The following is a 25,059-nucleotide window of genomic DNA, read 5'->3' as shown; positions in this document are numbered from 1 at the left end:
GGTCTGGGTGCCCACCCATCCAGTCAGCCGAGATGCCTAGCGCTCTACTGAACACGCAGAGTAGCAGTGAATTAATCAGGAGAACTACAGACTGAGGACTCTAAAACCTGGCTGTACCATTTTTCTGCTCAGAGACCCTGGGCTCGGGGTATCCTCATCTGTGAAACAGGAATCATAAATGGCAACAGGACCTCTCCTCACAGGTCTGAGGATTAAATGGGTCCACACAAATAAATAATTTAAAATAATGCATGGCACATAATAGGCAATAGATAACAACTGAATGAACTAAGTATTGTTAGGAATTTTACATAACTTTTAAAACCCTTATGGTAACTAAGAATCCTGCGTGCTTTCAAATAGAAAATCAGCCCTATTTACGAAGAGAGAAACTTCTCTTTGGCAAGATTGTTGATTACAAACTCATGGTGGTTCAGCTTTGACATGAGCCACATTCCAGGAGTTACGCCACTGCTGTGCAGTTGCTGTTTTTTAAGACAAAATCGTTTCCAATGTCTCTATGGTAATTGAAGCAATTTTCCTGAAATATGTACTTTAAAAAAAATCAAAATGGCGCTTTTTTCTTTGCCCACTTTCTATCTTATTGGTCTTTAACAAAAACTAAATTCTCTATTTTTAAGCTTTACATGTAATTACTTTTTGCTTTTTAAAATTTAAGTAAGTTACTTAAAAACTATAGAGGTGAAATGTACAGAGTTTAAAATATCAAATAACCCGACAAAGTGGGGGAAAGAAATCAATGTCTCAACCCACCCTACCTTATTCTTGTTCCCCATTTTCTCTGCTTTATCTTTCTGGAAGTTCTCCTGTTTGGACACTGGGCCTACTGAATAGGGTCTAAGTCTCTCTTATTCCTCCTCCTTCCTTCATCTCTCTGTTTTACTTTCAGGGAGATTTAATTATATTTCCTATACATCCACTGTTTTTTTTTCATTTCTGCCATCAAATGTTTTAACCACCAACAGTATTTTCTTACGCTGGTTCCTTCTCTGTGGCATTTAAAAACATTTTATGGAAGTGATGGGAGTTCTTATCTTTCTGAGGCTGGTAATGGCACTAGGTGCCCCACCCCCACACCGGGAAGCTTCTAGTAACAGTATGTGTGTCTTCCACAGATGCCTCTTACCCTTTTTGTTTGGAGAATTTATTTCCTGCTACACTATGGGTTTTCCTCACATGACTGGTCACCCTCTGCTTTTTGTTTTTAAAATTTTTAAACTGAAGCTAAAAATGCTAACTGGACTTTCTGCTTCTGCACATGCGTGCAATCTGACAACCGTGTGTAACAATTCGCCACAACACAGCAGCCCGGTTTTGTCACCCAAAGCTACTCAAATATCAATGTCCGCATTGCATTTCTCTTCTCTTGCGCTAGGCATTTCCCTGAATAGGGATTCCCTAATTCCCTAGGAGGGGGAACACGGAGAGCCTCGCTGTGAAGCACACACACCTCTACTTAAAGGGACACTTCCCTCATCTTCAGTGCACACCTCCCTGCAGCCCTGAGCTCCACCCATCTGGGTCTCAGAGCCAAAGCTGCTCTCGCTCAGACTCTCAGGAAATCTCCCGTCCCCTGCAAGGGTGAGAAGGGAGAATGCTGGGTTTGCTCAGCTGGGAAGAGCATCCAGTGGTCTAAAAACCTCCACGCAGAGACTTTCCACCATGCCCTCTCTTGTCAGTTCTCCCCCGTCAATGTAGCTCCATAGTAACTGCTATCAACAATTCCCGAGTCTTCTCAGGAAGGTTTTCCACACTAATAAGCATCTTTCTGGTTGCTTTCTCCTCCCCTGCAAGCTCAGGATTCTGCTTTCTCTGGTCTCCTAAGTCATCACCACTTATCCATTTATTTTGCAACCACCAAATTAATGTTAGTTAAACTAACATCTTTTAACTAAAGTTGCCTCACACGCCCATTCTTACCTTCATAGGTCTGTGCCGTTTTCATTCATTTATATTCATTTTTGCAGGTTTCAAGGAGAGCATAAAAATGAGTGTTCAAACAGCCACATTTACATCACGTCTGCAATAGTTAAATATCTCCCAATTAATAAAATTAAGAGACCTTACAAAGCATCCAGCGCAAACACTGAATTTCACACTGAGGCAACGGATGTCCATGGAACGTGACGCTCCAGTCACTTGACAACACATCAAACCAGGAGATCCCAGCACTCCTCTCACAGGCCCTGTGCTCCCAGGGGCCAGCCTCGGCTAAGATGCACTCAGGCGTCCATCCCCTTCTGCCCCCAGCCCCCGCCAACGCCCTTCGTCCCTCACCCTCCGGGCCTCGTCCCCCACCCTCCGGGCCTCGTCCCCTCTCCGTCCGAGGTCTGACCTCCGCGACACCTGCAGGCCTCGGGCTCAGCACTCTCTCGGTCACCTCAGCCCTTCCCTGAGCTTCTAGAAATCCTCCAAATAAGGTCTGTCCTTCCGGAAGCCAGGGCATGTTTTCTACCTGACGGCTGTACTGGTGAGACAGACAGTAAGAGCCTCGTACACATTAGTCTTGTTTTATTAATGATTCCATTTGTGCACAGATCTGAATAGAAGGTGGAAGTGTTACTTCCAAGACCAATGATTTTTCCCCAGATGCCAATTATTATATGACAAATATACTATCATATTACAAATGCTACATCTGTAAATAAGAAACTTTTCAAATGATTATAAAGATGGTAAACCAGCACAGAGTATATCTAAGTTTTACCACATAACCTGTAAGATCCAATAATTATGTTCTTCCTCAGTAAAGATTAAGGAAGGACTAGCTTTAATTGATCCAAACTCTATTTGTGACATGACACTGTTTCATGGGGAACAATTATAATGAAGCTGTCATTTCATAAACAACTAAGACTCAGGAACATGTCACTGTCTCCATTAAAAGGTTTCCCTTAATTGGGTGCTCACCAAAAGTTGATTAGTTTAACAAAGGGATGCTTTATTCACCTCTAACTCAACACTAAAACTGAACTTGTAATCCTGGCCAATGTGGCGTCAAACACATTATTTTTCCCAGCAAATGGCACTACCATCCATGTAGGAGCTCAAGCTAGAAACCTAACAGTCATTCCATGAGGGCAGCGAGGAGGCCTTTTGTACTCACTGCTCCAACACCCTTGCAGAGAGGGCATTTAATCAATGTCCAGTGAATCAATTAGTGGTAGCAATGTCACCTCCGAGATCTCTCTGAAACCTGTCTATTTCCCTGCAGTCCCAGCTCAACCACTAGTCCGAGACATTGTCATCCCTCACCTCGCCCACAGCAGAACTCCATCTCTGTATCCACTTCTATCTCCTTCAAGCACAGGGAGGTCTTAACAGCTTTCTGTGACCCTGTTATATGTCTGTTTAAAACAAGAGGTCTGGCCACCCTTACAGGAAACTCCTCTTAGCCTGGAGCTGCCATGCACGGCCCAGCACACTCGTGCCCGCCTCCCCAGCCTCCCCACTCTCCTGCCTCTGCCTTTAGCTCTCTGAACTCATTTCAGTTTCTCAAAATTACCGTGTTCTAAGAACTACCCAGTTCAGCTCAGATGTAGAGTCATAAAGAATGTCAGTCTCACGCTTAAAACAACAAGAAAACAGAAGAGGATACCAGCTAATGCTGAAGTGCCCAGGCAAACACTAACCACACATCTGGAGAGCGTGCAAACACCTGCGGGGTGAGACAAGACTCAAGCATCAGCTTCTTGGGATGCAGGAGAGTTGACACCTTCTCAAAGGATTTTTCTGCAGGAATCCAACAGCATCACCCCCTAACCCCCAAATGTGCACAGGGAAGATGAGGGAAGACCCCTGAGAGCACTTGCCCTGGCTGGGGGCTGGGGTGGGGTGGAGAGCAGCCTCTGCTGAAACCTCAGAGCCCAGACCCCCTCTCTCCTCCTAAACAAAAGCCTGAATCTTCAGGAAGAACGGCAACAAAACCCACTTTGCTTTGTTTTTTAAAATCCTGAAAATCAACAAAGCCTGTCCTGAGATCAGTGTCTAGCCCACAGGAAGCGTTGTTGCTGCCGCACACTGGTGATTCTCAATCTTGTTCCAGGTGCTGGGTGGAGAACAGAAGGGCCAGACAGAGAAGCAGGCGTGCAGACACATCTGTTAATTATCGCTAAGCTCTAGTGAGGGGGACAGAGGCGAGGACAGACAGCGTGGGTATCACGGAGGGCGGAGCAACGTCAGCCCAAGCGGGCCTGGGACCGTAGGCCTGGCTGTGTCCTAGGCAAAGGTCTGGAGCAGAGAAGCCCCTGTGCTGTGAATAGCAAATGCACAAGCCCTCGGGCACGAAGGAGCTTCTCTGAAACAGGAAGGCAGCCAGCCTCCTGAAGCAGAGCGGCTGGGGCGGGGAAGTAAGAGGCAGAGGCATCCATCTGGGCAGGAACCTGGGCTTAACTTGGAGTTTAAAATCCGGAGTCACTCTGGGTGGTTTCAGCTTTTCCTTGTAAAGAACACACACAACACACAAGAGCAGCACTGCCAGCCCTTCCCAAGATCAGCAGGCTGACAGGCCTGAGGCTGCGTCCCCGACACCCACGGCCCACACGCTCCCTCGCCTCCTGCTTTCTCTTGTCCCACTCACCCAACTGTAGTTTCAGACCTCTCTTCCAGGCTGTATTCCCTGGAAGAGAAATGTGTCTTATTCAACACTGAAGTCTTCTCCACATCTCAATCCTGGTCTTCGTTCTTAATAGACGTATGTGTGTGTAAGTCGCTTCAGTCCTGCCCGACTCTTTCAGACCCCATAGGCTGTAGCTTACCAGGCTCCGCTGTCCATGGGATTTTCCAGGCAAGAACACTGCAGTGGGCTGCCATTCCCTCTCCCAGGAGACCTTCCCCCCCACCTTCCCCCCGGGATTGAATCTGGGTTTCCCCTGCATTGCAGGCGGATTCTTTGCCATCCGAGCCTCCAGGGAAGCCCTGGTGTGTTTATATGCTTAGTCAGTTGTGTCCCTGAGCACCCACCTCCCACGGTGGCCCTGGGGTGACAGGACCTTGGCTTTGTATGTGTCTTCTCAGATCAGAAAAGCAGAAGCTCTCGGGCTTCCTTAAAGCGTGGGCCTGGAAGTACACTTCTTGTCAGTTAAGAGAGCTGCAGGGTCAGGCCAGACTCAAGGGAAGGGCACATACAGGGTATGAATGTGGGGAGTGGCCACTGGGGGGCGCACTCCCACAGACAAAACCCACAAAGCAGTCATTTATCAAACAGGGAGGCTTTTATAGTCTCAAACCTCACAGTCTTTTTCCGGGCCCAGTGATGACTTCCTACCCTCCTGTTCTTAAGAGGGGATGGAGGTGCCAATCTGAGGGCAGAGACCCTGACTGACTCCCCCGTGTACCTCAGCCTTAGCGAAGAGTAGCATGGGCTCCCGACAGGCAGGCAGCGTTTCACACCCTGAAGGCGAGTCCTGAGTGCCAGCCAAGTTACCGTCCAAAATGCACCAACCTCTACCCCAGGTTCAATTAAAACGGACCCTAGCCTGTGCCACACGGGCACAGGTGGAAGGAGGCGTGTTTCTGGTATACGGGCCCTAACTGCACAATGACGTCTGGTAATTGAGCATCTTTTCAAGTCTAAATGTTTATTTAAAATCCTTAAAAAGGGGTACTCTTTTGCCCCCTTCTGATGCCTATGTCAGAAGCTTTCTCTATCTCCTTTATACTTTAATAAAACTTTATTACACAAAAGCTCTGAGCAATCCAGCCTCGTCTCTGGCCCCGGATTGAATTTGTCTCCTCCGGAGGCCAAGAATCCCGTGTCTTATCGTTCAGCAACAACGTTTCATCTTGGGGGCTCGTCCGGGATCCTTCAGGACAAGATGGGCCTGATAATCTATGTGCACCTACTTCTGCTGACTCCAGAAATCCTGAGTCTGCCGTTTGATCCTCAAGACAATGCCTTCCTGTCCTGAGCTCACTCCTATGCTGCATTCCACAATCTGTCTAACTGCTGGGTCTGTGGACCACTCCCCTCTTCATCAGTGGAAGGCGTTCCATGGTGGACATCTCCACTTCAAGGAAAGGACTTTCTCCAAGTCTGCAAATACCTTCAACAATCGCATGTGATGCCTCTTCTTAAACTGATGACATCTAACAACCTTAAGATGGACTGATGTAACTATGGACATAATGTGACTTTTCATTTTGATTTTAACTTGGTTTAATGACTATTTTGCCTTACATCTGTAACTGTATAATGGGGTTTTCTAACCGTCTAAAAGCTTTTAATTTACAAATAGTTGTCCGAGCTCCTATGAGTGCCACAGCCTCCTCCAACTATTACTTGGAGCCCCTAGATCAGACATCCTCACTATGAGGATTAGGAGAATATGTTGCCTCACCAATTTAGGGACAACGCCCCTTGTCAGCTCGGAAGCAGTTATGGAATGAGAACGACGCCCTTTTTCCCTTGGCAACATAATTCTCCTAAAAGAAAAGGGGGGAATGAGTCATTTCCTAGGCAGGTTGATAAGAAGTCTAGGGGTCCCCAAGGGGAGAGAGGTCTGGGATATTCAAGGAGGAAGAAAGGACAAACATTTTTACTTTTTTTCCCCTACATTCCTTAGGATTATATAACAATAATGTATCCTGCCTGAGGACAGTCTTTGGATTAAACCCTCTGGCTAATTCTGTTATCTTAAAATGTAAATTATGGGAGTAGGTCTGGTCTTTACAAGGATGTATCCTGCCTGAGGACAATTTTTGGATTAAACCTTCTGGCCAACTCTGTTATCTTAAAATGTAAATTATGGGAGTGGGTCTTTGCAAGCTCCAGACATTCTTTGGATTCATTGGAGAGTATATAACTCCATTGCTAACACTAGCAAAGGGGGTACTCTTTTGCCCCCTTCTGATGCCTATGTCAGAAGCTTTCTCTATCTCCTTTATACTTTAATAAAACTTTATTACACAAAAAAATAAATAAATAAAAATAAAATAAAATCCTTACAAAGACATCTTAGAAAGACTGTAAAATATGGAGGTACTGTAAGAAATAAACAATGCAATTTATTTCCATAGGGTTAGTTCTAAAGTTGGATGTGAGAAATGAGAGGATATAATTTTTAGAAACTTTAAAAACGTTGGACAGGAGTGTAAAGCTTTCTGAAGAGCTAAGAACATGTGAGAGAGGAAGGACGCGAGTGAGCAGGTCCAGGGGTGCAGTCCTGGGTGAAGGCAGACGCAGTGTTCCCTACAGACTGTAACGGCAAGTGATCCAGATCTCAGGTTAGGCAGTCACGAAGTACTCCTGGCTCACACACTACATTTTATACGTATGTAAAATGAATGTGCGTGTATGCATATATATGTCTGTGTGCATGTGTGCGTGTGCATGCTCAGTCATGTTCAACTCTTTGCAAACCCCTGGACTGCAGCCCACCAGGCTCCTCTGTCCATGGGATTTCCCAGGAAGAATACTGGAGTGGGCTGCCGTTTCCTTCTCCAGGGGATCTTTCCGACCGGCAGCAAACTCGTGACTCTTTTGTCTCCTGCACTGGCGAGAGGATTCTTTACCAACTTTGCCACCTGGGAAGTTGATGCTATGTTTATGTATACATTTATTTATTTTAAAATTCTACACCTGGCCTACCACTGGTTAATATTTCAATAGTTTCTTAGATTAAGAGATTCGTCATTAACAAACCAGACACAGAAACCAGTCCCGAATCGAGAAGACTCTCCTTATGCCCAGCTGGATGGAGCTGCCTGCACTGCCCTAGCCTAAGCCTGCACAGGAACAGGGGGTGAGTGGCGCCGCTGTCTTCCTGCTCGCTTAGACTGCATCTCCAGTAGCCCTGAAGTTGCAGTCTCTTTGGCGACAGTATTTGTGTACTGAAAGGTAAGTTAACTAGGAGACACAATCCAAGAGCCCATAACCAGACACATCCAGCAGGTATGTGCCCCGACCACCGAGAGCAAATGAGGGACTAAAGCCTGGCGGGAGCGTCTGCCGTGGAGAACTCCCTCTTCACGCCAGGATCCGGTCTCACTGCCTGGCGCTCACATGAGCCACATAACAGGACCAGCCTGAACCTGTGTAATAAACAAAGCTTAATTTCTTGAACAAGACCATGGACTCTGGAGCCAGATTTCTTCAGTTCAAATGCCTGTGACTTACTGTGTAACATTTAGCAAGTTACTTAACTTCTCTGTTCTTTAGTTTTTCATATGTGAACAGGAGATCATCCTTCCCTCCTCCTAAAACGTGTAAAGATTAACACATGAGAAGTTAATAAAAGTAAGGGCTGAGATGCAGAAACCATAGGCTATATACAACAGAAATTCTAGCATGTTTTTCTAGCACCCATATGTAAGGCTGGACTCAACATCCCTCTCTGGAAAACACCACCCCACATCCTCTCTCTAGACTTAACTGAGGAGAAGAATTAAACTGTCAAGAAACAACATTTGGTTCGTCATCTCCACATTCACCTAATTATGACCCAATGGCAAGAATCAAAAGACAATAAATGAGGTTTGTTTTAACCTATCTTCTCTTGAAATGAAAGACCAGCTCACTATTTTCATTAGCTTTACCAGCCATTTTAGGTTCCAATAACCACTAACACAATAAATAAATAAACCCACCTTCTAGTTGGTATTCAGAATACTGATCTCATTTGAATTAAGTCAATGTCATAAATGCGAAACTCCAAACAGTAGTAAACCTAACAACAGACTGCGGACTGTTTCATTCACATGAAACCGAGCAGCCCCTTTCGTAACCAAACACTTGTTTCTCAGGATACTTAGTTATTGGATCAAGCTTTGGATTACTGACAATAATTTTCATGATTCTGATCATTGCCTCTAAAAATAACAATCACTTTTACATGGAAGTTCAATTTCCAACTTGAGTTTAAATTAATCATTCTTAAATGTTGAGGAGTTTAAAAACAAGGTAAGATCTTTTATAATGCAGAATACTTCCTACTATACATTCTACTTGCTTATTTATATCTGTCATAAATCTTCCAGGGCTCCCTAGGCTATATAAAAGTCTAATGCACAAGTACAGTACCACAGGCTTTCCACACTGGTCATCACCATTCCAACGACGGCCACAGTCTACATCCCATAATTAAATCATCCTGGCCCCAAAGTTACTCCGCACTTCCCTCTCATCTCTGCTTGTTAACGTCCTGAACTTATACTTAAGGACTACATTTAGCTCCACCTGTAATTCTTTCTCCAGAAATAACTCTCCCTCACTCTTGTAAGTTCTTGCAGTGTCCATCCACCTCTCTTAGGTCAGTATGGTCTTTACTCTCTGTCATTTGGAAAAAATTTACTGTGTTTCTGCTGCTCAACTGTAAATCCCTGGAGAGTAATCAGGACTCATATTTGATTCATCATCTTCCCTGCATAATGATTTCTCAATAAACACTTGTGCAATTAAAGTTTATTTTGCCCCAAATCAAATGGCACTGGTCAACATAGTTTGTATTGATTTTCTTTGCTGCAGAATCACTGCAACATATTAGATCTATATAAATACTATTATTTAGATTGATTACTTTCCCAACCACAAATCACTAAGCATTATCAGTAGTGGTTGAGATTATCTGGTACTGCACCACTGATTGTAATTTTAACATAGCATCTACTTTAATGGTAAACAACCCTACTTATTTAGACATCAGCAACTCTGAAAATCAATCAAGTAAAATATACAAGTGACTTCTTCAGGAGATGATACGGGGAAAATCACACATACACAGACACACGCAAGTGATACACCATCTGAAATCATCCACTTTACGTGCTTTTTAATCTCTGTCTGCTCAAAGCTGGACTGTATTCTTTGGGTGGGGGTAGGGGGATGGGTGGACAACAAAACAAATAACACAAGCAATGGTGCCCATATATACGTAAGTTTGAAACTGTTGATCCAGAAAATCTCAGACTGCATAGTCTGGCTTCAAATGTAGAGAAGGGGATGGAGGATTTGAAAGTGGATAAGAGGATATTACAAAGGACTGGTAAGGGATGACAAAGTTCTAAGTTAAGGGGTGGCAATGGAATACACAGAGAGAGAATTAATTTATAAGTAGAAATAACAAAATGCGTAAATCATTGCACTTTCAGAATGGGCTGGGAGAGGTAAGTGAAGAGGAAATTAACAGACAAAAGTGATGTGCTAGTTTTAGGCATGGGCTCTTAGATACGTGTGTGTCTGTCATTCACTGACACGGGAGCGCAGGTGAAGGTCCAGGTTTGCCCAGAAGAGTAGGAGGCTCACTTACGGACACGCCGCAGGATAGCCAAGTGGAGGTGGCGCAGTAGGCGTTTAGCCTGATGAGAAAGGGAGAAGGGGAGAGGCCAGAGGAGAGAAGGGCGGAGAGACAGGAAAAGCTGTGCCAGCCCTGTGTCAAACACCCCAGGTGGCCGAGCCGGGGCCTCACCCAGAGGGCTGACTGCCACCCGCCCGCTTCCCTCTGCCGCTGTCTGGGGATATAGACTAAGTGCCCCTGGTTTCTTGTAATTGTGGGTCAATCCCTTGTTTTCAGTTCATACTTTGGGCCATCTCCTGAATTTCTGCCATTTTACCCCTGTGGGGGGTGGGGGATCCCTGAAGAGACGGTTAAGCTCTGTTCACACTTCCTGTGTCCAACAGAACAGCTGCGCAATTTTCAGTTGACTCAACCTGGAGGGCTTCACGGGGCCCAGGGCCAAAATAAGCAGTACAATCAATTTAAGACACCTAAGTCAGTAATATACTGCTAAGCAGTAAAATTGTTTTACCTTTTGGCTCAGCAATACACTTAAGAGACCTATCCTCTATCACCTCTCAAAAGGAAGCAGTGATGGAAAAAAAAAAAAAGAAAAGACTGACACAGGAAATATCCGTCACAGACTTCAGTTTCTCAATGTACTACACTGTGACCAGAGTTCATACAATGGTAGCATTTCTAGATTTTAAATGTAACGAGATTGGGGGTGGGGGGGTTGCTATATACAACCAAAGTTTTATTTTGTTGTTTTTCCATTTATTTTTATTAGTTGGAGGCTAATTGTTTTACAATATTGTAGTGTTTTTTGCCATACATTGACATGAATCAGCCATGGATTTACATGACAACCAGTTTTAGTTACTCATTTGACTCAGATTCTATACTGTCTGAGCCACCAGGGAAGCCCATAATAAAAACAATAAACCTCTAAAAAAAAATGAATAAATTATTTCATGAGCCCCTACATATGTATGGCTGTTTCTGAACTCCACTTAACAATTCTTAAGCTAAGGGGCTACTTTCTGGATCAATAATCAAGCATTTTAAAAGAGAATAAGGGGAAAGTCACAGCATAAGATTTGAAATTCCTTCATGATATTTTTTGAAAGCTATCATATTCACAAATATCAGCTTTCCAATTCTCATGACACAGGGGTGTATATCACAAGATCTCCAGGGCCCAGAGAAGACCTCTGAGAAAAGCACAAAAGCAGCCTGGAAAGAGACTCCTCCTTAGCAGCGCACTCCCCTCCAGCCCACTGTGCCATGCAGGCCGTCAGGAGGGGAGAGGCTGGCCTGGAGGGGCCTATGCTCAGTGAAGCAACAGTCTGCGGGCCACACTCTTCCTAACAAGGCTCTCTGCTCCAGAGCCGCCCTGCCGCTTCCCCACAGGGCCCCAAGGCTTAATGAATACTACGAGGGGCAATGATCACTGCCTTATCACAGAAAAGGCAACTTTTAACACATCAATATGACTGTCAAATATTTACTACTCTAGGAAAAATTTAAAGACAGGATGACTTCTATGAAATAGTCTTCCACCAGTAGCAGATTCATGGATTTTTAATTATCTGCAGTTCACTATAAGCGAAAAACAAGAGCCAACCTTAGCAAAGAAAGTTTCCCGAGCTTTATTTCAAACTCCAGAGGAAACATGCTTTTATATACACTTCTCTCTTCTCCTCAAAGACTCTTAACTGAGGAACTTCTGTGAGACAGTAAATATACCAAATTAAAATATGCATAAAATAGGAAGAGATTTAATGTAAGAACCCATATTAATATAAAGTTACTGAAAATAATATGTAAGCATTAGACTGCTTTAAGAGATTAAACAACAATAATCAAATTAAGAAAATTAATAAATTTCATTTAAACCTGCAGAGTCTAAATCAGTACAATAAATCTTAAAATCACAGTAATAGTACACAGGTATCTCCTAAATTAACAATCTGGGGCGTGTCTTCCTCCCCAAATGGGAATGTGTTTTTTAACCTAATTATAAAAGTGACACCAAGTTATTATTAAAACATTATAGTATAGTAATATGTAAAGTGAAAGTGAAAGTCGTTCAGTTGTGTCCAACTCTTATGACCCCCATGGACTCCATGGAATTCTCCAGGCCAGAATATTGGAGTGGACAGCCTTTCCCTTCTCCAGGAGATCTTCCCAACCCAGGGATCGAACTCAGGTCTTCCACATTGCCAGCTGAGCCACAGGGGAGCCCAAGGATACTGGAGTGAGTAGCCTACCCCTTCTCCAGTGAATCTTCCCAACCCAGAAATTGAACCGGGGTCTCCTGCATTGCAGGCAGATTCTTTATCAACTGAGTTAATCAGGGAGCCCTATGTAAAGTAGAAAACTTCTAAACAAGGGCTTCCCCTGTGGCTCAGACGATAAAGAATCTGCCTGCAATGTAGGGGACCTGAGTTCGATCCCTGGGTCTAGAAGATCCCCTGGAGGAGGAAATGGCAACCCATTCCAGTGTTCATGCCTGGGGAATCCCACGGACAGAGGAACCTGGCAGTCTACACAGTTCATGGGCTCACAAAGAGTCAGACAGGACTGAGTGACTAATACTTTCACTTCCAAAGTAGAAAACAGCATAGAAGCCTACCCTCCAGAAAATAATTGCTCCTAAGATTCAAGATAGTTTTTTTTAAAATAAATGTTCAACTAGAATTTTATCTGTTTTACATGTTGCTTCTCCTTTTTTATTTAACAGTATGACGGAAATGGCAACATACTCCAGTATTCTTGCCTGAAAAATTCCATGGACTAGAAGATAGAAGAGCCTGCAAAGAGTCAGACACGCTCTCGCTCTCTCTCTCTCCCGTGAATCTCTCTCTCCCTCGACTCTCTCTCTCCCTCTCTCCCTCTCTCCCTCTCTCTCTCTCCCTCTCCCCCCGCCCCCCACACACGATGGGGCGCTCTTCTCTTCCTGTCTTTGTATCGAAGTGCCCTCACACCTCGAAGATGGATTTTCCTGCTATCATCTAAATAAATAGAGCTGTAACACTGGGAAAAAAAAAAAAAAAAGGAGTCAGACACAACTCACAACTGAGCAACCAACTACAAAAAAAAAAAAAAGACAACCTTACCATAGCAGTAGAGCATGTATGTATAATGATATATAGGGATAAGATACAGCTTAATTTTTTTAAAATGGTCCAGAAGCCTTCTTTTACCCTAGCATGACTTTACACATGGCATTCCGTCTCCTGATAAAGTTTAAAATAAACACCTGGAGAGCCACCTCAGACTCTAAAGCAGCCCCCAATGGCCAACCCAACCTTATATTAATAAATACAGTGATGGGGGCAGCCCCTGTACACAGCTCCCGTACCACTTTATTTATAAATCCTTAATGAAAACCTGCACGTCATACTGAAATTACCCTGCTTAGCCAAGGATGGGGGCTGGTAGTGTCTCAAACGCCCTCTGCCCTGCGTCCCTCTCTCACGGCCACCCCTCCATCTCCCCAGCTCACTTCTGACCACTGCCCCACCACCCCCGCCAGCTCCTTCACAGTCTTGGGGAAGGCTTCTGAGACTGTCACATGATCCTGTATCCCTCCAGAGCATCCCAACATTGAACTCCTCACACTGTATTATACTCATTAGGGGATTCATCTCCATGCCCCATAAAACTTAGAACTTCTTGTGCAAAAAAGCATATTTTAATCAGTTTGTTTTCCAGGCACAATTCCTGGCTCAGAGAAGACCCTCCATAAATGTTAGGTATATGAATGAATAGATAGGTTCAATGATGAAGAAACAGCTTATTAAAAAAAACACATCAATGTAAAATCTAAACCACAAGGCATTCAAGGTCCTCATAGATAGCATGCCTTGTTCCAATGGAGATTTGGCACTTAGGTTAATTCTTACATCTAGTCACTGTCCAGAACCAAGAGTTAGAGTTTACCCACAAGTAATATGGAGGATAATTTCTACAGCTTAAAGTCTTAAAAAAAAAAAAAATCATGAAACAGTGTTTGAGTTTCATACTTTCCAAGCTCGCACACATACTCAAGACAGCAAATGTACTTTGGGTTTGAACACTTGAGGACTCATGTCCAACGCTGTACCACTGAAAGAGTATTGAATCGGTTCATTAAGAGAAGAGAAATTATTCGGTTAATGGAATCATATTAGATGGAGTTTCGCTGAACAGGTGTGGTGCCCTCAATCCCACACCAAGCTGCCCGCCCACTGCTACTCCAGAGGGGCTTCCTCCAGCTCAGCCTGTAACTGACACCAGCATCAAAGTTTTTTCTTAGAACTGATGTGAGTGCTATATTAGCCTCTACACAAGGCTGGCTTGAGATTCAAATGCTCAATTTGCTAAGCAGAAATATCCTTTTCTGCATTCTGAAAGCAGATTTCCAAGCAGCCTACTTCAGACATTATCAGGACTTGAAATGGACTCTGCTCTCTGTGAGACACAGCAATTATAATCTGTCTTCCCCTATTCTCCTCAAAGCTGACACTGAAAAACAACATTTGAGGTTTATTTCAAATACTTAGCTCAAACACTTCCTGTCACATAATTACTTATACACAGCAGAGTGTTAACTTCAGATTAAGCATCTGCTAGACCATGAACTCTTTAGAGATAGGGACAGAGTCTCTGCACCCCTCCTCCTACTGCATATTGAGCATATAGTGCACATCAAGCCTGGCAAATTAATTTATTAAAGTTTCCATAAGCTGTGCTTTGCTTAGTAATTAGTAGTCTATAAAATGTTCATAACAGTTTTCCATTTACTAAAATGTATATCCTCAGTTTTTGCAAGTGGAGCTAAGTAAATTCCTAATAGGCTATCTATAGCTAAACAACTATAAACTCCTAAATGTGGAACAAAATACAAAAAACAACCATCTAAAGTCTGTAGAATGCTCAAAATCAAAGAGATTTTAGAAGGGAGTCAAGAGTTGAAAGAAGGGAATGGCCTGGGTGAATTTCCTGATTATAGAGCTTTTTAGCAGAGTAGCAGAGTTTGAGGCAAACACAGGGCTGAAATCAATGGGAGGAATGCTAGAAATGGCAATTAGACCTGGGGAGCCCCATATTTTGTGTATAAAATCTGCCAATCATGTATGCCAAAAATAAATGTAAAAGTCCAACTAAGAGGTAAACTAAGTTCTGCATTCCCATCCAACAGTCTGCAGTTTGAATCCAAAAATATCAACATTCCTCAAAGAAACAGAACAGAATCCAGTTTCCACAGTGTAGTACAATGTTACAGAATACAATCCAAATATATATGGTATTTGATCCATATATACACATATATATTTGAAACATTTTCATACCACCAAACTCCAGGCCCAGATAGCTTCACTAGTAAATTCTATCTAATAATAAAGAAAATATAGTACCAAACTGACATATATTCTTTACAGGGAAAAAAAAAAAAAGGAGGGGACACTTCTTCACTCACTATATAATTTTATATATATAAATATTAGTCTATGTATACTTTTAATATAAATATATATTTATGTATAAATAAATATTTACATAAATGTATATAATATTTTATATAAATAAATATAGGTTATAGGCCACTATCAGGAATACAGAAGCATTTGAATCCAACAATGTATAAAAAGGATAATATATCATTAAGTAGACTTTAATTCAGAAATGCAAAATTGGTTTAATTTATTAACACTATGTTAATGCTACAAAGGAGAAAAATCTTGTGCTCATTTCAGTAGATGCAGAAAGGATATTCAACAAAAGTCAGCATCCAGTCAGAATCAAATAGTCAACAAAGCTAAAGCAGAAGAAAACTTCAAATTCCCAGAGCTGTTACCACACTTACTGGTAAAATATTTAATGTTTTCCACATTGATGTGAACAAGAGAAAAATGCCTAACCTCACCACTTGTATTCAAGCATTATACTAGGGATCCTAACCAAAGTAATAATACAAGATAACAATAAACATAAAAACTGGAAAGAAGGAAGTAAACTGTTTATGTAGATAATATGATTATGTACATAGCATATTCTGAAGATTCTATAAAACAATTACGAAAACAAGTGAATTTTAGCAAGGTAGCAGAATACAAGGTCAATATACAGAAGTTTCTATTAGAGGCAAAAAATTGGAAGAGAATATTTCAAAATATTCATTTTACAAGTGTTCAAAAGACATAAAATACTTTTAGGAGTAAGGTTAACAAAAGACAAGACCTTTCCCCTAACAGTGAAGGAAATTAAATGGAAAGATACATCGTATTCAAGGAAGGGAAGATTTAATATTATTAAGATGTCAGAGCTCCCTAAATGGACCAACAAAATCAATGCAACAGCATCATAATCCCAGCAGAATGTTCTGCAAAACTAATTCTTAAATTCATATAGAGTTGCAAAGGATATACATCCAAACAATCCTGGAAAAGGACAAAGTTGAAGGGACTACACTACCTAACTTCACGTCTTACTATAAAAAGCTGCAATGATGAAGACTGTATGGTACTGGCATAATGATCCATAAATAGATCAATGAAATAAATCAGAAAGTATAGAAATAGATCCTCACTTAACACAGTCACCCAATTTCCAACACAGGTACCAACACAATCAGTGGAAGGAAAATATCTTTCAACAAATGCCATTGAAAAAACTAGATATTCATATGAGGAAAAAATGAATTGACTATCTCATACTGTACACAAAAACTAATTTGAGATGTATCACAGACATAAAATTAAAAGCTATGATGTTAAAGCTTTTAGAGGAAATGGAAGAAATGATCATTTTAACTTTAAAGGATTCTAACATTTCCTTGAAGTTGGCAAAGATTTCCTAGTTGACAGAAGGTAAAGTCATAAAAGAAAAACTTGATCCATTACACATCATCAAAATTAAAAAATGTTATCACAAAACTCCATTTAGAAAATTATAGGCAGCCACAGATTGAGTCAAATATTCACAAAACATATATCCACCAAAAGATATGATACAGGAAATACGTTTTTAAAAAAGCTCCTATGACTCAATCATAAGAAGACACACAGCCCAGAGAGCAGAAAAAGATCTCAAAAGAGACTTCAAAATTGAAGATATATAAATGGCCAATAAATGCACACCAGGTAATAAATTATCAGGGAAATACAAATTAATACCACATGAAAATACCAATACCCTATCAGAATGGCTGAAATTAAAGAGATTGACAACATCAAATAAGGGTTTAGGTATGGAATAACCACAACTTTGCATGTGTTATTCTAGAAATGTCACAAATACAACTGTTTAGGGGAAAAAAATTATGGCAATTTATTATAAAACTAAATCCACAGCAATTTAAATCTTAAGTATTTACTAGAAATAAATGAAAACATATGGTCACAAAATGACTTGTATGAAATGTTCACAGCAATTTAATTATAATAACTCAAAATTGAAAACTGCCCAGGCAACGGATAAACTGTGGTATATTCAGGTAATGGATTATTGTTCTGCACTCAAAAGAAATTAACTACTAATGTATACAACAGTATGCATACATCATGTACAAAGACACGCAAAGAAAAAAGAAAACAGAGAAAAAAGCATCAATTTAGGCCAAATCTAAGATGATAAAGATTTTATAATTAGATCGGCTTTAAAAGTACTTATTGTAACTGTGCTCAATGTAATAAAAATCAAACTTCTTTCTAGAATAGATAATTAGAGAATTTTTTGAATATTTATGTGCCAAGCCCGATGCAAAGCATTTAACGTGGATAATCTTATTTAATTCTTATCAACCAAGCTTATCTTACAAATGAAAAACTACAGCACGAAAAAGTTGAACTGTCTGCCTGAAGTCTGAAATATAATTCAGAAGAATAATTTTTAAGGCTTCATAACTCACACCAAAGTCAAACAGAAAGGACAGAATTACTAAATAAGTTTTTAATTAATTTTAAAAGTATGCATGTTGGGATATTCCGCGAAGGGAAAACATCTCAAGAAGACACTAAACAGAATATAAATTAAACAAGCGCTCCCTTGTGATAAAGATGAACACGCCTGCAGTGCACACCTGTCTTACCTTAGGAAACTGTTTTACAGGAATTAACACTTTCTGTCCCAGCTTCATGTTCTTATTAATCACCACATCAATGTACTTTTCTTCATCCTTGCCTTCTCCTTTTTGAAACTTCTCTATTTCTGTGGAGGAAAAACAGAAAACCATGAAGTGTCAGACCTGGAACTTCCGAGACTGGGGGTTCTCCTTAGCTCTATGGTGGCAAGAAACCAAATACAGAATGTGGACTTCAGATGCCTACAGCTTGCTCGAGTAATGACGTGTTCCCGTTTCATTGATGATTCTTCATCAGCAAGTGGGGAAACACACACACATGTGCTCCAAAGTCAAGTCTCAATGACCCAAGCTCATGGAGGGGAACAATACACTAGTTACAAACATAAAAACAGACTCTTTGAGGTCCTCTGGAATTCTCAAAAAAGGCTGAGCAAACAGCAAAGAAAAGCCAGAAAGCATTCTCAGTTTAGCATTACCAAGTACTGACAGCCCATTTTACCAGCCCTGCCTGGGTCTCCAAGGTGGTTCCCACCATGAAGGATTCGCTAAGAGGGCATTAAAAGCCCTAGACAGCCTTGTGACAGTCACCTCCCCAACAAAATCTTCCCACCTCACAAGTGACGAGCCCAACCACAAGCTTGTGGCTTTGTTAGTGCTCTTTTCTCTGCTGGTGATGCTATTTTGATGATTCCCATTTCACACATGGCCTTCAAGATTCAGTCATATTAAATACTACTTTTTATGCATCTGTCACTTTCCTTGATGGGGGGGGGCGGGGGGGGGTCCATCAGTCACTCCCACCACGACACTCACAAAGTACTTCATGCACAATTCTATTATCATTCCCAGCTTAGGCCTGCAACTTCTGAGCAAAGCTTCTAAGGATAAAGATAATTTCTAAATCTCCAAATACACTGATTATTTTGTTTGCTTTCTTGTATTATGCTACGTTTTGCTCCTATAAAACTGATCATTCTATATAGAATCTGCATGGGAACAAGATACATTGAACAGAAGTATGTGAAATATAAACATTTACGTAGATAATTCTTGCCATTGTTGTTGGAAAAAACCTTTTGAGAGTACTTTTAATTTTGACATTTTTCTATAAATAAAATATACAATTAAAAGGAAGTTTCTCCTATATCTATACTCCAGAGATAATAACATACCACGTTATATACTCTTATTTTCCGTAAATAAGAGTTTCTGAGCATGCAGACACAAAACATATTTGAAAACTGTAAAGCTAATGGTGGACATGAGCTAAATCAGTTTGGTTCTCCTCAGTAAAAAGCAGTAAGTCACATGCCATTTGCTCATTGAGTACAACAATTCATGGCTCAGCTTTAATTAGCACAGGAAAATAACTTCTACATCTTATTTTTATTTATCCATTTATGCTATAATTGAGAATACCTTTAGCGAGTTAGAAGATTTAGCAAAATTAGGTTCGCTGAAACTTCCTAGAAAACAGAATTTTTAATGTATAATACATCAGTCAAAATAGATTTAATTACCTATTTTCTTTTTATATAACAAAGGCTTTTAATAATTGTTGAGCACTGACAGGCACAATTTAATATTTAATTCCTTAATGAGCCTTCAAAATGTTACTCCTTCTATCAGTGATATCATTTGAAGCAGCATGTTAGGTTAAAGTTAAGGTTAAGAAATTTGAAAGACTTATGTATTTTACTATATATTAAAGGTTGAGATATCCCTACGATTTTTAAGAAGGAAATAAAAATTAGAAGAAAAGTAACTAATTTCTTCTCCAGATAGTCAACTTTACAAATCTTATCTTGCTAAAATACCTTGTTGCTACCTTAAGTAAGCTTTGAAATATGCTGAAATACTTCACTGTTTTAAGATTTATTTTAGAAAAAAATTTAAGGCCTGATGCCATGTTAAAGCATGTAGGTGTGCTAGACCTAACATGCCACACAGCACTTGAAATAGCCTCGCCCCCATCACGGGCATCACACAGGTCTGGTTTACATCATGGCTAGTCTACTTCTCTCAGGTCCCCATGGCCCCCATTGGTAAAATTCAGAACTGGCCAAACTTCCATTTTTTTAGGCGCTGTTCAATCAACAGTTTGGCATTTTCTACTTGACTGAAGATCATAAGTATGTTTATGTGTTCAGGATGTCCAATAAAGTACAATGCAAAATTATGGGAAGCAACAAGATGACTTATGAAAACTTGAAATTGTCCGTGAATGGGAGTTTCAAACTCTCAAACTCATACTAGCACCCCTCTGGGCTTCCCTAGGTCAGGAAGGGACTGGACAGCTACCAAGGTGGCTTTAACCTTTCAGTAAATTGGAGCATATGGAGGCAAACCCCAGAAAATCCAGCCAGATGCTCAAGGTCGAACACATAGGGGATTTGACTTTCACTAATCCCCAGATTACATTCGTTACATACAGTTTAATGTACCAATGCCATCTCCCAGCTCAGAAATTATAAGCAAATGTGTGATTAGGTTTTAGATGATGTAGGGGATTAAAATGCTATGTTTTCAAACCATGGACACCAAATTTCTGTCAACCAGGAAAGCTAGTGTCAGTTATGACTTTTTTGGCTTTTGTTTTTCCTTATTTTCTGTTTCTGTCTTGGTCCAGTATGCAGCTTCCTAAGCAATGACCACTTACCCTACAAAATATGCTAAAACCCAAGAATCCTCTAAGACACAGCCAAATACTCTTTGAATTTAAATAAGCTAAATTTTCAATATAAAAAAAATTTGTAGTGTAAATTTTCATTAAAACTGCTTAAATTCTCTCAAAGAATCAAGCACATCAAAATTGTCATTTTCCTTTGTCCCAGCAACTCCATTTTTACAAATTTACCCTAAAGATATATGTGGATAGATATAAAATATTATATACAAATTTATCCATTTAAAGCACTTCTTTAATAGTAGAACACTGGAAATCATCTAAATATCTAGAATTAAGAGCCTGGTTACATAAGCAAGGGCACAGCCACTCAGAGATAGCATAAGTTATTTTACAACATCAGGAAAACTCTTCATGTTCTGATGAGAAAAAGTCTCCACCAAACACAGTGCTTGTACACATAGACACACAAACACAAGCCACAGCGTAAAGCAGTGTAAGACTATATGTTCACATTCACTTGTATATGCACGAAAAAGAGCTCCCTTCTTACGCATAAGAAACGAGTAACTGATTATCTAATTGTCAAGGGAGAAATGCAATGGATAAGAAACAGGAATAGAGACTTCTCACTGTATTTCTCTTTTACACTGTTTTAAAAGTTTGAATCATGAATATTTTACCCTTTAAATTTGCATAAATTTAAATTTTTTAATACTTTTGTAGAATTTTTTTAAAAATCAAAACAGAATAAAATATGAATGTATACAGGGATGGTCATGTTTCTATTTTGCACCTTGGCTGAAAATCCAGAGTTTGACTCTCTTGATCATTCATTTAAATCCTTCACTAAAATACTCTTTCACTGAAGCTGTGATAAGTATATACCTGGACTGCTGGTCTCACTTGAAGTAACACACGTGTTTCTGGAAACTACAAGTACAGTCTTTCACTTTGAGAATCCAAATGCAATGCGGTTCACGTGGTGAGGGTGAGAGGAACAGGAATCGATCCCAATCAGGCGTCTATCCACAAGGCTGACTGAATTCTGACGCACGGAGAAACTGTCCAGGGTGCTGGGGACAGAACAGAGTCTGTGGGACCACACAGACAGACGCAGTGTACTCAGGGCTGAGAAGAGGGGCTCATGGCTCTGGAGCTTGGAATATCATTCAAAAAGCTAGTGAATGTGAGCTGAGTTCTTAGAGGATAAGGAACAGAGTCTGCCAGGCAAAGAGTTGACGAGGGCTTCAGTGAAGTGAAGTAACCCTGGGTTACACCGGTTCCCTTTCCCTCATCTGACTGAACAGCTGACACATGGAGATTTACTTTTTTTGCTTTCCTTTTCTCCTTTAAGCAGTACAAAAGAGAATGAATCACACAAGTAGTGGTGACAGAATCCTGTCACCACAGAGCCAGTCAGTGAACAAGCCGAGACATGAATTCAATTTCCTCACCCCACAGCCTGGGTCGCTGCAGAGAGAAGCGGTGAGAACAGGGGCAGCTCTCTGTGGCCACCACAAAGAAAGGAGGACAGAGGCATGAAAAGGCAGGCCGGGGTCTTAACGTCTGCACAGAGATCCTAAGGGTTCAGTAACAACAGGGGGATGCGGAAAGCAGTCTGCTGAGGAGAGACGTCCTCCTGGAGAGGTGGACTTGAGCAGAAATGGAATGGACGCAAAGTGGGGAGACAGGGCAGATGACATCACAGCTGGAAGATAGGACCGTCCGTCCCGCGAACAACCAGGGAGGGCGGAACTAGAAGGGCTGATTTCTATTTGAAGTGGAGGGAGGGCCATCAGAGGAGGCATCAAGCCCTCGGGACACCCCACCAGAGTAAACCACAGGCGCCTGCCCTGCGCTCCTCTCCGCTCTGGTCCTCTGCCCTCTAGCATCCAGCTCTTCTTGGCTTCTGAAGCACCCGCTCACTGAGGCTAGAGCTTCTGCACTTGTCCCCCAAGACAGGAGCGTCTCCGGGGACTTTCCCCCTACAACAGCCTTCTCTTTGGTGCCTCTGCTAAATTCCACTTCCTAGAAAGGCTCTCTTTGAATTCCCAGACTACTTAATCAAAACAAAGTAGCATTTTCACCACAGGTATAACTTTCTATTTCAAGTTTGTCTTCAACAGACTATCAGTCCCCCTGGCCACCCGCCCTTAACTCCTTTCGTGATCCTGACAATATACTGGGAAGGTTAAAGCATTGTTCACATTTTGCACATAAGAAAAGTCAGAAAGTATATTTCTAAAAGTCATACAATTAGCAAGGAACATACCATGACTCAAACCTCAGGTCTCCAAGGTGGAGACACTTTCCCAACCCAGTCTATCAATAGGTCCTTAGAATATTTTGTGTAGCTAACAACCCAATAAAGCCTATGGTACATAGTGCTTCTATAAAGGAAACAAACATTCTTTACAAAACAAGTCCATGAGAGAATGCACTAATGTACCAATGAATTCCTGTACTGAGCCCATATGGAATCTATGCTTTAGGATCAGAAACTGTGAGTTAGAAACCCTGATACCCTGCAACTCTGCTTATTCCCAGAGCCTCTGTTCTTTCCTGGGTGAATGATCCAAGGAACTGTATTCCATGAAGAAACAGATGGCATTCAAAGTGAATGCCATTCTGAAGAGAATTTAATTAAGGCCCTATGTATAAAGATGTGAATATCCTAAAACAATAGCAGCAAAGAACGGTGTGGTACCCTGGGGAGGCTGCCCCAAAGCTGGGAAGCAGGAAGGGGCCAGGAAGAAAGGAGACGGTGTGGACAGGGCAGCCTGGCAGGGGTTAGAACGGCCTCCGAGGGGAGCCGCCAGCCTGTGTTGACCTAACGGGGGAAGCTAAAGCGCACATAGTGCGACCTCAGCTTCCTTCTGCAGACCCACCTCGGGTGGCTCCACAGGGAGGGACCAGCCCAAGCAGAAGCCAGAGGGAGGAGTGTCTGCTGACACATCCCTCAGCCCCCAGGCACACAGCAGAGGAGGTGGGACAAGAGGCAGCAATCCAGTCCCCACCTTGGCTAAACTGAAGGAAGCTTTAAACAGAGCATCTGATGCCTCCTGCAGATACAGAAGCTACCATCTGTGCCGATCACATAAAACACTACACAGCAAAGTACTGAAAAGTCATGAAAACCATTCTGAAAGTGAAAGTCACTCAATCATGTCCGACTCTTTGCTATCCCATGGACTATACAGTCCATGGAATTCTCCAGGCCAGAATACTGAAGTGGGTAGCCTTTCCCTTCTCCAAGGGATCTTCCCAACCCAGGTCTCCTGCATTGCAGGTAGGTTCTTTACCAGCTGAGCCACAAGGGAAGCCCAAGAATACCACAGTGGGTAGCCTATCCCTTCTTCAGGGGATCTTCCCAACCCAGAAATGGAACCAGGGTCTCCTGCATTGCAGGCAGATTCTTTACCAGCTGAGCTCTCACGGAAGCTCATTTCAGAGATCACTTATTATGACAGTGCTAGGTAAATAATAATTGTTATGACTTTGTTTGCAAGGATCCACCGAGTTAAGGGCTGTGCATTTGACTTGAAGTCTCTCTTTATTCTAGTGAACCTGTCTATGATAGGTCCCCTTCACTTGACAGAATAAGACCCTGAGGATTCCAATGGGTAAGAAGCTTGCCAGGGGCTGGAAAGTTCATAATCTCTTTAGAAGGATTCACACTAACGTTTAGCTAACGTGAAAGCCTATCTCATTAGCTGTTTAAAAGTTATTCAATAAACATTCATCAAAGGTTCAGAAAAGAGTAAATAATATAAGTTAGCCTGCACAATAAAGTTCTAGGGTAAACAGTAATATGGTCAAACCCTTCCCCCCAGCTCCCTTGCCCAAGAACCTTAACTCTGTACAAACATATTAAAGGACAGGGGTTAGCCTGGATCTATAAGGAAACAAGAAGTCCATATAAACAGAATGATAATACCTACATGCTAAACATTCAGAAATCTATTTCAAAGTAATATAAGAACCTAGCTGGAGGATTTAAAATGATCTTAAAATATATATAGTGTTCAAAGGCAATGTAAATTCTATCTGACAGACTACTAAAATGTTACTGTGGCTGTTGGTCTAAAAAGATATCTTTTCACCTCCAACATGACAAATGTTTTCAC

The 25,059-nt window shown here is 41.5% G+C and overlaps 1 protein-coding gene across 2 annotated transcripts in view; it reads right to left on the bottom strand.

Annotated features, from left to right (window-relative positions):
• KHDRBS3 (KH RNA binding domain containing, signal transduction associated 3) overlaps window positions 1-25,059 on the bottom strand; it is a 161,118-nt gene that overhangs the window by 88,011 nt on the left and 48,048 nt on the right. For both annotated transcript variants that reach the window (XR_006272353.1, XM_043483946.1), the window contains exon 2: window positions 18,310-18,428. Coding sequence is in view for 1 of the 2 variants with exons in the window: in XM_043483946.1 (XP_043339881.1) it covers window positions 18,310-18,428 (119 nt within the window). In the remaining variant the exon portion in view is untranslated. The remainder of the gene's footprint in view (window positions 1-18,309; window positions 18,429-25,059) is intronic.

The sequence above is a fragment of the Cervus canadensis genome, chromosome 12 (assembly GCF_019320065.1).
Source record: "Cervus canadensis isolate Bull #8, Minnesota chromosome 12, ASM1932006v1, whole genome shotgun sequence".
Classification (NCBI taxonomy): Eukaryota; Metazoa; Chordata; class Mammalia; order Artiodactyla; family Cervidae; genus Cervus; species Cervus canadensis.
The sequence above is the reverse complement of the archived record's forward strand: the minus strand, read 5'-3'. Positions and strand labels throughout refer to the sequence as shown.